At 39.1% G+C, this 13,155-nt stretch overlaps 1 protein-coding gene across 1 annotated transcript in view; it reads right to left on the reverse strand.

Annotated features, from left to right (window-relative positions):
* Positions 1-167: 167 nt before the first annotated feature.
* The window catches only part of LOC114644521 (cell adhesion molecule DSCAM-like), a 647,203-nt gene continuing 634,215 nt past the window's right edge, over positions 168-13,155 (reverse strand). The window contains exons 8-14 of the mRNA XM_051922477.1: positions 12,179-12,520; positions 11,819-12,100; positions 8,578-8,661; positions 8,413-8,496; positions 7,873-7,947; positions 1,841-1,930; positions 168-316 (exon numbers count right to left, since the gene is read on the reverse strand). Coding sequence (XP_051778437.1) covers positions 168-316; positions 1,841-1,930; positions 7,873-7,947; positions 8,413-8,496; positions 8,578-8,661; positions 11,819-12,100; positions 12,179-12,520 — 1,106 coding nt within the window. The remainder of the gene's footprint in view (positions 317-1,840; positions 1,931-7,872; positions 7,948-8,412; positions 8,497-8,577; positions 8,662-11,818; positions 12,101-12,178; positions 12,521-13,155) is intronic.

Raw genomic sequence — 13,155 nt, forward strand, 5'->3', positions numbered from 1 at the left:
AAAAATCTAGTTAGTACAGTCTAATAATCCACCTGCACAGTATGGTTAACTAAGCATACAAATATTGCGAAATTTCTTTAAAATTGTGATGAACCAACTTTCAACATAGATTCACTCTCCTTTAAAAAGCTAGAAAAACTGAATCAGTGATTTGAGGATTGTAAACATCACCTAAACATAAAATTACTGGAGTAAATCTTTAGGTTTTGTTCATTTGAAAATGTTTTACTCATTACTGTACCTTGTGATGTTCCTAGTACAAGCACAACAGCACCTGCTTGAATCAAAGCAGCAAGCAGCAGCAGTAGACTGTCATCTGTAATATAAAGAAAACCTCAGGTTCTTTAGGTTGATGTAACAAATGAAATTTCAAAAAGTAAAAAATACATTTTACATATTGCACATCTATTGCCAAAAACATGATACGCTGCATTTCCTGACTTTTTAGTATTGTTAAAGTCTACTGTTATTTAGTTTTACAATTTAACCAATGGGGGATTTTAGAAGACAGAGAATAAAGAAAAAAAACAAAAAACAACAGAACCCTGACATTCTGTACTCTGCTTTGAACAGCACATATATAAAAAAATTTAAGCAACATATACATTAAATGTTTAGAAATTATTTGCTGCTTATATGACGAATTATTATTATAAAGAAACCATGACCCTTACACCTTTTATTGAATTGTGTTATTAATACAACAGTGTTAATGTTTATGTTTAAGTTTTTTTTTTATGTTAGTGTTTATGTTTAAGACCTAAATTAGGCCAGCATTTTTCTTCCCATATTACATGAGCTCTTTTACACTAAAGTAGCCTTCTTTATCCATAAAGTTGACTGATCACATTCACTCTTAATTTATCATTGCTTAAAAGGTTAGATTATTATAGCATTATTGCCCCATTTTAATAAGGCACTAAGTGTTCCACTCTTTTCCAGTTTCTTCACTGAAATGGGGAAAAAAACCTAATTTTCTTTCATAACTGAACTTATGCAAAAATGACCAAATGAACTAAGATAATTGGTTGTTTTTGAAAGCCTTTTGATTTCATTTCAAACAATAAAAGAAATATTCATAGAGACACATCTGAGCTCTTGAATTTTGACAAAACATCTTTCGGCAGAATACATAAACCAAATTGAACAATCCAGGTGTGTTTAAGATTTAGTTTGTTTCTAAACATGAGTTACAATAAAGGCCATGCACAAACACTGATAGGTGGAGGAGTACACATAGTATGGTTCACAGCATCTCCATGCTACTCCATAATGTGTGACTGATTACACACACACATCATCATTACACAGATTAAGATAAGCCACAGAAAAAGCACAAGTATTGATAAAATTAATTATTTTTAACTAAACAAAAGCACAAATCCAAACGTCAGGTAAAGGTCATATACAAAAAGAGAAATTCTGGCAAAATCCAAAATGGTAAAAACTCAAAAGTAGAAGCCAAAAAACAGACAAATGATGACAAACAGAAATCAGCAACAGCTACAAATACAACAGGCATAACTCAATGAGACTAAAATAAAGAAGGCAGTCAGTAAGCTCTAAAAAAGAAAGGATAACTCAAACTGTTGAACAACTGGAGCGCTAAATGGGCATTTGTAGGTATGAAACACAAAGCTCAAGCAAAAGCACCATTACATTTCCCTGATTAATGTTCCCAGCTACTCCATCACATGATTGCAGAGCATTAAATGTTGTTTAGCAAAAGACATGAATGAAAGGAGTCAGGAGTTATAGGCAGAAATAAGGACTACTGGTGGAGCTCCACACCCTAACCCCCCCCATGCCTGACAGGTTCTATTGGAAGTATAATGTTTACCGTTTATCTTCCACCAGATGATTCCAAGTATTATGAGGCACTCACGGACAAACTGCAATAAAGTATTCTGTACTTTCAGCTTCTCACCTCCTAAAACATTGAAAAATTAAATTATTTGATCTTGAAAAATTAATTTACTTGATTATTTTAGTAAGGGCGAAGACGTCAGAAATAGAAATAACATATTTCAATAGAAATATGCCACACATAATTAAAATCAGTAAAATTAGTAATCATGTAGCATGGGAAAGGTGCTATATAAATATTATAATAATATTGTAATATTATTATTATAAAGGTAATAAATCCCATTAGATCTGGTTATTTTGACTTATTGCAAACACATAAAATCAGATTACAGGAGGAAGGTTATGATATATATTCTTATTTTATGTTTTGTATTTGTTATTAAAAGTGGGTAAATCATAAAGACCCAAAAATAATATTAGATTATACAATTATTACAACTCATTCAAATCAACATTCTGTATCTCTTTGATTACCTATGATTCACTATTTTCTGCAGTTTTAATAGCCTGTTGTTGTGCAGATCTTCAAATGTATCATTGTTGTATATTCTGGGACTAATAAAAATTATATTTCTTAGATTTCTATAAATGCCTAATTATATCAGTAGTCTAAAACACATGGAATTCTATTTTTAATTAAATATATTAATATATTATCATAAGCATCAGTAGTGAGTTCACCACTAACAAACAGAAAGAAATGTTTTTGCACACCTTCTTTCCTTGTATATGTGATAAACTCACGATGAGACTTAAATGATCAACCTGCTCTGACACGGATATTAAAATAAATATCTGGCTATTAATTATCATGGAATAAAGTAATAAAAGTGCCATCCATCCATCGTCTCCCGCTTATCCGAGGTCGGGTCGCGGGGGCAGCAGCTTGAGCAGAGATGCCCAGACTTCCCTCTCCCCGGCCACTTCTTCTAGCTCTTCCGGGAGAATCCCAAGGCAAGGCCCCTGGTAGGGCCACCCAAGGCAAACTGGTCCTAGGTGAGGGATGAGACAAAGAGTGGTTAAACAAACCTCCTATGATGAAAAACAATTTTGAATGGCGTTTTCCCTTGCCCGGATGCGGGTTACCGGGGCCCCACTCTGGAGCCAGGCCTGGAGGTGGGGCTCGATGGCGAGCGCCTGGTGGCCGGGCCTGCACCCATGGGGCTCGGCCGGGCACAGCCCGAAGAGGCAATGTGGGTCCCCGTTCCCATGGCCTCACCACCTACGGGAGGGGCCAAGGAGGTCGAGTGCAGTGTGAGTTGGGTGGTGGCCAAAGGCGGGGACCTTGGTGGTCCGATCCTCGGCTACAGAAGCTGGCTCTTGGGACGTGGAATGTCACCTCTCTGAAGGGGAAGGAGCCTGAGCTAGTGCGCGAAGTTGAGAGGTTCCGGCTAGATATATATAGTCGGACTCACCTCGACGCACAGCTTGGACTCTGGAACCAATCTCCTTGAGAGGGGCTGGACTCTGTACCACTCTGGAGTTGCCCCCGGTGAGAGGCGCCGAGCGGGTGTGGGTATACTTATTGCCCCCCGACTTGGAGCCTGTACATTGGGGTTTATCCCGGTGGACGAGAGGGTAGCCTCCCTCCGGATTCGGGTGGGGGGACAGGTCCTAACTGTTGTTTGTGCGTATGCACCGAACAGCAGTTCGGAGTACCCACCCTTTTTGGAGTCCCTGGAGGGGGTGCTAGAGGGCATACCTTCTGGGGACTCCCTCGTTCTGCTGGGAGACTTCAATGCTCACGTGGGCAATGACAGTGAGACCTAGAAGGGCGTGATTGGGAGGAATGGCCCCCCCGATCTGAACCCAAGCGGTGTTTTGTTATTGGACTTCTGTGCTCATCACGGATTGTCCATAACGAACACCATTTTCAAGCATAGGGGTGTTCATATGTGCACTTGGCACCAGGACACCCTAGGCCTCAGTTCGATGATCGACTTTGTGGTCGTGCCGTCGGACTTGCGGCCACATGTCTTGGACACTCGGGTGAAGAGAGGGGCAGAGCTGTCAACTGATCACCACCTGGTGGTGAGTTGGCTTCGATGGTGGGGGAGGATGCCAGTCAGGCGTGGTAGGCCCAAACGTGTTGTGAGGGTCTGCTGGGAACGTCTGGCAGAGCCCCCCTGTCAGAAGTAGCTTCAACTCCCACCTCCGGCAGAACTTCGACCACATCCCGAGGGAGGTGGGGGACATTGAGTCCGAATGGGCCATGTTCCGTGCCTCTATTGTTGAGGCAGCTGACCGGAGCTGTGGCCGTAAGGTGGTCGGTGCCTGTCGTGGCGGCAATCCCCGTACCCGTTGGTGGACACCGGCGGTGAAGGATGCCGTCAAGCTGAAGAAGGTGTCCTACAGGACCCTTTTGTCCTGTGGGACCCTGGAGGCAGCTGATAGGTACCGGCAGGCCAAGCGGAATGCGGCTTTGGTGGGTGCTGAGGCAAAAACTCTGGCTTGGGAAGAGTTTGGGGAGGCTATGGAGAACGACTTTCGGACGGTTTCGAGGAGATTCTGGTCCACCATCCGGCGTCTCAGGAAGGGGAAGCAGTGCAGTGTCAACACTGTATATGGTGGGGATGGTGTGCTGCTGACTTCGACTCGGGACGTTGTGGGTCGGTGGGGGGAGTACTTCAAAGACCTCCTCAATCCCATTATCATGCCTTCCAATGAGGAAGCAGAGCCTGGGTACTCAGAGGTGGGCTCCCCCATCTCTGGGACTGAGGTCACCGAGGTGGTCAAAAAACTCCTTGGTGGCAGGGCCCCGGGTGTGGATGAGTTCCTCAAGGCTCTGGATGTTGTAGGACTGTCTTGGTTGACAAGCCTCTGCAACATCGCATGGACATCAGGGACAGTGCTTTTGGATTGGCAGATCGGGGTGGTGGTCCCCCTCTTTAAGAAGGGGGATCGGAGGGTGTGTTCCAACTACAGAGGGATCACACTCCTCAGCCTCCCTGGAAAAGTCTATTCAGGGGTCCTGGAGAGGAGGGTCCGTCGGATAGTCGAGCCTCGGATTCAGGATGAACAGTGTGGTTTTCGTCCTGGTCGCGGAACAGTGGACCAGCTCTATACCCTTAGCAGGGTCCTGGAGGGTGCATGGGAGTTTGCCCAACCAGTCTACATGTGTTTTGTGGACTTGGAAAAGGCATTCGACCATGTCCCTCGGGGAATCGTGTGGGGGGTACTCCGAGAGTATGGGGTACCGGCCCCCCTGATAAGGGCTGTTCGGTCCCTGTAGGATCGGTGCCAGAGCTTGGTCCGCATTGCCGGCAGTAAGTCAAACCCATTTCCAGTGAGAGTTGGACTCCGCCAGGGCTACCCTTTGTCACCGATTCTGTTCATAACTTTTATGGACAGAATTTCTAGGCGCAGCCAGGACGTTGAGGGGGTCCGGTTTGGTGGGCTCAGGATTGGGTCACTGCTTTTTGCAGATGATGTTGTCCTGTTTGCTTCATCAGGCCGTGATCTTCAGCTCTCTCTGGATTGGTTCGCAGCCAAGTGTGAAGCGGCTGGGATGAGAATCAGCACCTCCAAATCCGAGACCATGGTCCTCAGCCGGAAAAGGGTGGAGTGCCCTCTCAGGGTTGGTAGCGAGATCCTGCCCCAAGTGGAGGAGTTCAAGTATCTCGGGGTCTTGTTCACGAGTGAGGGAAGAATGGAGCGTGAGATCGACAGGCGGATTGGTGCGGCATCCGCAGTAATGCGGGCTCTGCATCGGTCTGTCGTGGTGAAAAAGGAGCTGAGCCGCAAGGCGAAGCTCTCAATTTACCAGTCGATCTATGTTCCTACCCTCACCTATGGTCATGAACTATGGGTAGTGACCGAAAGAACGAGATCGCGAATACAAGCATCTGAAATGAGTTTCCTCCGCAGGGTGTCTGGGCTTTCCCTTAAAGATAGGGTGAGAAGCTCAGTCATCTGGGAGGGGCTCAGAGTAGAGCCGCCGCTCCTCCCCATCGAGAGGAGTCAGATGAGGTGGCTTGGGCATCTGATCAGGATGCCTCCTGGACGCCTCCCTGGTGAGGTGTTCCGGGCACGTCTAACCGGGAGGAGGCCCCGGGGAAGACCCAGGACACGCTGGAGGGACTATGTCTCTCGACTGGCCTGGGAACGCCTTGGGATTCTCCCGGTAATAAAAGTGAATTGTTAAAAACGCATCCATTATAACTAAATTCCCTAGTCTAGTTACCAAGAAGCCAAGCAGCAACAATTTAAAATCCTGTAAATTATTCATGAGGGACTGATAAATAGATATATTTTTTCCTAAGATATAGGGTTTTTCAAATATGAGCTACCTGACACTGAAAAGCTTATCTTACTTACAAATCATTTAGGATTTCTTTATTTCTATCTGTAGGTATGAGAGGATTTGATTTCTTCACAGCTGAAACATGGGAAAACCATGAATTGAAAGTATTCACTATTTTCATTTGTGTGGTATAGACACACACCATCATAGCTTACGCATCTCTTGCATACATTTATAAGCTTTTAGGGGAAGAATCTGCAAAAATGTTAGGACGTTTTTCTTCACACAAAGAACCATAGAGACATGGAATAAATTACCAAACAGTGTGGTGGAGAGTAGGACTTTATGGAGCTTCAAATCTTGACTTGACATTATCGTGGACAATCTAGATGAACAGGATGGATGGGCTGGTTGGGCTAAATGGCCTGTTCTCATCACAAATATTTCTGATATTCTCATATTTTCTGATATTTTTCAGAAAGCTTTTGATATTCTATGAGATCATGAGATTCTAGGTGATCAAACTAAAAGAAATGGGAATTCAGGAAACTGTGTTTATATAGGTACAAAATTGGCCTAAATACTGTGAAGAAAATGTTATGGTACGTAAGAATAACAGGAACCTGTCTAAAATTCAATGATGTTAAAAGTTGTGCTCTTCGGGATCAGTTCTGAGGGCACTACTTTTTTAATATCTATAAGCAATTTGGATAACAATGTAAATAACAAGCTGGTTAAATTTGTTAATTGTTCTAAACTAGGTGAAAGGGTAGATAATGTAGAATGAGCTCAATTGTTACAGAGGAACATAAACAACATACACACTTGGAAAAATCTGTGGAATAAGAAATTTAATATAAATCAATATAAGGCATTTCAAGCAGTCAATAAAAATGTGATTTGAACACATAAATTAAGGTTTGAATCTTGAAAGTGCATCTTATGAGTAGGACCTAAGAGTCATAGTAGACTCTCAATTTTCTACATCTAGACAGTGTACAGAAGTGTTCGGCTAAATGGATGTTAGGTTATATGGAATGTTGTGTAGAGTGCAAGTAAAGGGAGGTATTCTTTAAGCTGTAAAACACAGTGATGAGGCGTCATCTTGAGTACTTACTGTCTACAGTGTTTATCTTTATATTACAAAAACACATTGTATTGCTAGAAAAAGTCCTGAAAAGTACAACTACACTGATTTCAGCACTAAGAGGTATGAACTACATATACAGAATAAGGAAAGATTAAAGGAATGAAAACTTTTTAGTTTAGGCAAATGGAGGTTAAGAAGTAGCAAGACTGAAATGTTTAAAATGGTGAAGGAAATTAGTACAGTCGATTTCAGCTGATATTTAAAATAAATTGTTCAGCAAGATCACAGGGACACAGTTGGAAACCTGCTAAGAGGAAATTTGCCTTATATGCTATGAAGATTTTTTTCCTTCACACAGAAAACCAGAAACACATGGAATAAATTACCAAGTAGTATGATAGAGAGAGATGGATTTTCAACTCAAGACTCGGTGATATTTTGGAGAAATTAAGTGAACAGGGCTGGCAAGCTTTTAGGGCAAAATCGCTTCTTCTCCTCAAAATTACTCTACTGTTCACACTTCCTGTTCTCTAACTCATAAGAATACAGATTAGAACTGTTATTGTCATTGTTAAATAACCAACAAAATTGTTTTTTTTACTGTGAAATAAATAGGAATCTTTATATTAACACATATATTAGCATTAATACTGTTAACTTAAAAATGTACCTTGAATTTTTTGTGTAAGAATTAAGAATATATTAATTTCAGAAGCAGCCACAACAAGTAGAATTTCACAGAGACCTACAAACATAAAATTATATAAATCATATTAAATAAACAGCATAAATATAATTTCAGAAAAATAATGTTATACCTTAACTTAAAGTGTGTAAAGAAAGGTGTATAACCAGCAAACAAAGAAGAACAAATGTAATGAAACACTTCAACACTTCACCTATAGATGAGCGACACTGGCTGATTTAAAAGTTAAATAATAGTTGTATGTGCACAGTACAGAGAGTATGACTTATTGACACTACATGGGTGTACACACTAGTTTTAAGAGTACTGTACTTTATTAATTACATGTGCTATATCTCAGATTTATTTCTATTGTATGAATATTTCAAGCTTTCAATGAAACATAAAGCTAAAATATTTTATTAATTGCTGGTAATAAATACACTGCAAACTAGAAAATGTCACCTTAAATTCTAATATGCTTATACAGAAATCACAGATTTAACCACATAAACAATATCTTACCTTTACACTGTAGGTAAAAAACGATGATAGCAAGAGAATCTTGAGTAAACAGTTCAAAAAACATACTTTTAATTTGTGCATAACCTGTTTGAGAAATAAAAATCAATCAAAAAATATAAAATGCAACATCAGAAAAAGTAAGCTCTGTGCTGATTTTATTTTTACCTTTTTTGCACATAATTATGTAGCAAAGTACAAGAATCATACAGATTAATGCCACCAAATGTGCAAGATGCTGAGGTCTTCCCCCTGTTGATACAATTAAGAACATTAACAGAATGAGAAAGTTCTCTCAAAAAATAAAAAAAGACTCATAGAAGCATTTTACACTGAGATTCCACACTAAATCACACTAAGCCTTTTTTTTTTACCTTTTTAGGTAGAAGTTGGCAGATAAAACAATTTTGTATCACAACTTATTATTTCATCCATCCATCCATCCATTTTCCAACCCGCTGAATCCAAACACAGGGTCACGGGGGTCTGCTGGAGCCAATCCCAGCCAACACAGGGCACAAGGCAGGAAACAATCCTGGGCAGGGTGCCAACCCACCGCAGACTTATTATTTCAGTATGTTTAAAATAAAAATTACTCTGATCATCCCTATATATATTGTACTTAATGGAAAAGTTTAAGAGCAGCAGAAAAGTACATCTGACGTCACTAATATGTAATGACACTACAATTGTAGGTTGAATGGAAAGTAAGCTACTTGGCCAATGAATGAACGGAGGGGCGGATCTTCAATTAAAAAATGAATGTGACTTCCGCTTTCTGTTTATGATGCAAGATGACTTTGCCATGAGTATCTATTTAACTATATTTTAGCAAGAAATGTCTGTGTTTTGCATGTTTTGAGCATATGACTAGATAACTGACATGTGGATTATGGAACACAAGTGACATGACTTTTTATTTTTCCACAAGAACATTTGTTACATTGTTCGTCATTGTACAGCATTGGTCACCACTGGTTTCTATTTAATAATAAACTTTTTTGTATCTCCATTCTGCCTAAAAACATGAGATTAAAATTGTTCTCGGCCATCACTACAAACTACATGGCTAAGTATCATAAAAATATCATTTTTGATCAAATACTCCTTTATAAACTAAGATAAAAAAAACTAAATTAGCCCCATGCAACATATATAAATACCTGCTACACTCCAGTACATATTTAGTAAAACCAATTTCATAATTTACAGATGAACAGTAAAATACAGAAACAACACAAATATGTCATATCAAAACAAAATTTGGTTGGAACAAAAAAAATTCTGATGGCACATCAATAATTGGGTTGTATCGGGGTGGGCTGCTGTGATTTTCAGACACTGATTCACAGAACCTGCTGCAACTGCCATGTCTACCTGTCTTTCCACATGAGAAAACTCAGCTCCTAGTGGGCCAATTTTGTAAAAATGTGCCACACTTATTTTTCAAGGAAATTTGTCTAGAAAGATCAAATTTTGTTGAGCTAGCTCATATAGACCACTTTCAATACAATTTCAAAATCTCCCATTGAAAGCATTGGTGAATTTGCAAATTACTTCTGTGACAGCCAGGTCTCCAGTACAAGTTAATCAAAAGCTTGTTTATGCAAGCCCTTCCATTGGTATACCACCTCACTCCTCCTGCTGCTTGAGGTAAGTTAGTTTATAAAAACAAAGCAAATGTCCCTTATCTAGAAACAAATGTGAAAGGAAAGGAATTATTTAAGCACCCATCAGTAAGTATAGACTGAATATATACTGTATGTATTCAGTATCTAAGGTACAATTAAAACAACTTCCCATCTGCATTATCCACATGATCATAGTAATTATTTATTTCTCTGACAGTTTAATTTATCACAAAAGCTCCAGACCTGCTCTCCATCATGGTCTGTAACAGCAAATAAATTCTCTGTCAAAGTCACAAAGTAAATCAAACACTTCTTTGTGTACTTCTTTGAAAATTGTTACATTAAAGAAATCTAAAGCTATTAAGCCACCATAAGCCTAACTTCACTACGTTTTTTAACTACATCACAATGCATGGTGCTATTAAAAAGTATGCATTCTATTAAAAAATTCAAATGCATTCTGTTATGACTCACTGTTACAAAACTACTTAAAAACCTAAAATGACTTTTGATGAAGTAACTAAAAAAATTAAAATGACACAACAAATCAGTTAACCAAGTCCTCAAATTCACTTGAATGTTACACCATGCACAGAAGTTCTAACAAATATTAATTACCTTTTTCTTTCATGATTAATAAAGTTTGCAGATACCTATCTATCTAAAGTCTTTGATTTTTTTCTGTTTTTACAGAAGAGTATTACCTCAACCCTTTGTTTTATATAGGTGCTTTAACAGCAAACTGTATTACAGGACTGGAAAAAAGAGAAACATGTGAAAGACCCTTTAACCGTCTAGGCATCCATTAAGAACATTCAATAATATCCTGATTGCACAGTAGAGTCAGCTGGCATTGGGAATTCCACTGACAATTAGTAATAGTACTGCTGGTTAAGTACGGTCACACTCCGGTTGCAAGAAAACTGCCTATGCCACCCAAACCACACTTGAAAACAAGTCCAGTCTGTTTGATATCAAGAAAACTGTTTTAGCACAGAATTCTAATACCTCCCTTTTAAGTCCAAATGGAGGTTTGGTGAAGAACAGGGTTCAAACCAAACTAAGGCCAACACAAGTTATTTATGCTCATAAAAAGTAGGAAGTAGCATATATTAAAGGATGTCAGTATTTTTCCAGCAGCATCATTTGTTACTATTGTGTAACAAATTTTGTTGCTAACTGTTGTGGCCTATTGTGAAAGACTAAGAAACAACAAATACTAGAGGAAAAAAAAATCTGAAAAAATAATCCAGGTGCAGTAACCTCTATGTGAAACATAATAAAGATGTGACAGAGTGCTTTGACATGTTGCATTGCTGGTATTATAGTCTAGTTGCTAAGTAGCAGGATAGTAACATCAGTTCATCACACTATATTTTGTGCAGACCTCCTCCTCCAACTTGAAACACATATTTAGGTTGTTTTGCACAAATGTGTCAGGCAAATAAATACAAAATAATGGCAATATGGAAAATAGAATTAAGTTTTAACTGTTTATAGCTAGAAGTGTCATTTATGACTACTGAGCTGGAGGCAGTTACTGTTCCTGAATAACAGTATTCCATGCACATTAATTGTTCAGTCATAATGTTCTGTACAGGCAGCATATTTTCTGCACACAGCATTGCAAGCATTCAAGATGAATATGGAACTCTTCTTTATAAATAACTAACATCTGAAATAAAATAATTCTACAAAAAATTATATGGAAATAATATGGATTAATTTCACATAATCCAGAAAATAGAAAAAAGATGAATGAAAATTAGAACACTTACTAGAAATAACGATACTGGATACAGCTCTTTCTTTACTACCACTAAGTTGTACAATACACAAAATTTTCTGATCATATTGGTCTCTTATTGAAAGATAACTTGTTATAGTGATTCGGCCATCATGCTCCACTTCTTCAAAGAGCTCTGAATACTCTGTTACTGCAGAGCCATCCTCATGTGTCCACTTCAGCTGTGGTTTGGGATACCAGCCTCTTGATATGCACTTCAGTTTAACATTCCCAGGCTCTTTATCTACAGTCATTACAGGTTTGCCGCCTTGAGCTACAAGAAGAATCGGGTTACTGTTAATCAGCTCATTTATGGTACCTACTCTGCATTCTGACAACACTGTGTACTCACCTGTGACACTAAGGTCTAGGCTTGCTTGTATCTCTCTGCCATGTGCTTTAACAGAGCAGGTGTATCTGCCTTCATCAGTGACTTTGACATTTTTCAATGAAAGAGATAGATCTCCTGTTCTTTTATCCTCAGAATTCAGTTGAGTTCTCTCCTTGTACTGTTCGTGATGCTCCTCTAGTGCCACTCTTCTATTTGTATATAGAAACACTGGAGAAGTAAGTCCTTTTTTTTCCCATTTCACCTCTGAATCTAAAACACTTACTGCAGGATCGAGATGGCAAGGTAGTATGACATTTTTGTTTATCTCGGAAAGACACGTGCTTTCAGATGTTTTCAACTTCACTGCAATAAAGAGGAAAGATTCCTAGTAGACCACAGGTAAAGTAAATGCTTAAATAAAGAGAAAATGAATGAAAAAGGGCAATAATACATGTAGCATATATGTTTATGCAGAACTGTTCAAACACCTTCTTTGCCTGATATATCTTAATTATCCACTGTACATCTTGATTCTCCTCTCAGTCTGAGAGCTGCTTAAACCTGGCATCATCTCTTGGCTGTGAAACATAGTTTACTCTCAGATGAAAAAGAAGCTGAAACCTTAACACCTGATCCAATTACCATTCCACTCTGTTGCTTTATATGTCACTGCCATAGTCTTGAACAATAATCTGTCGAGTTTTACTTGTGTATTTTTAAAATGGGTAACCCTATTTCACCTCATTATACTTTATATCATGCAGATATTAACAGAATGCCTTAAATCTCATACTCTTATTAAAGTGTCGGAATTGACTACAGGCAATTAGACATAGCAGCGGAACAGGCAGAAAAGGAAGTTACACTTTTGTTAAGCATTATTCAAATAAATAGTGCCATAAACCAAAACCAAAATAATGTGTGAACACCACCCAACCTGATACTATTAGTTGTTCAGTTTTCTCTAGCAGTGGTGAGCTTGTATAACTTAGGACCAT

Source organism: Erpetoichthys calabaricus, chromosome 2 (assembly GCF_900747795.2).
Source record: "Erpetoichthys calabaricus chromosome 2, fErpCal1.3, whole genome shotgun sequence".
NCBI lineage: Eukaryota > Metazoa > Chordata > Cladistia > Polypteriformes > Polypteridae > Erpetoichthys > Erpetoichthys calabaricus.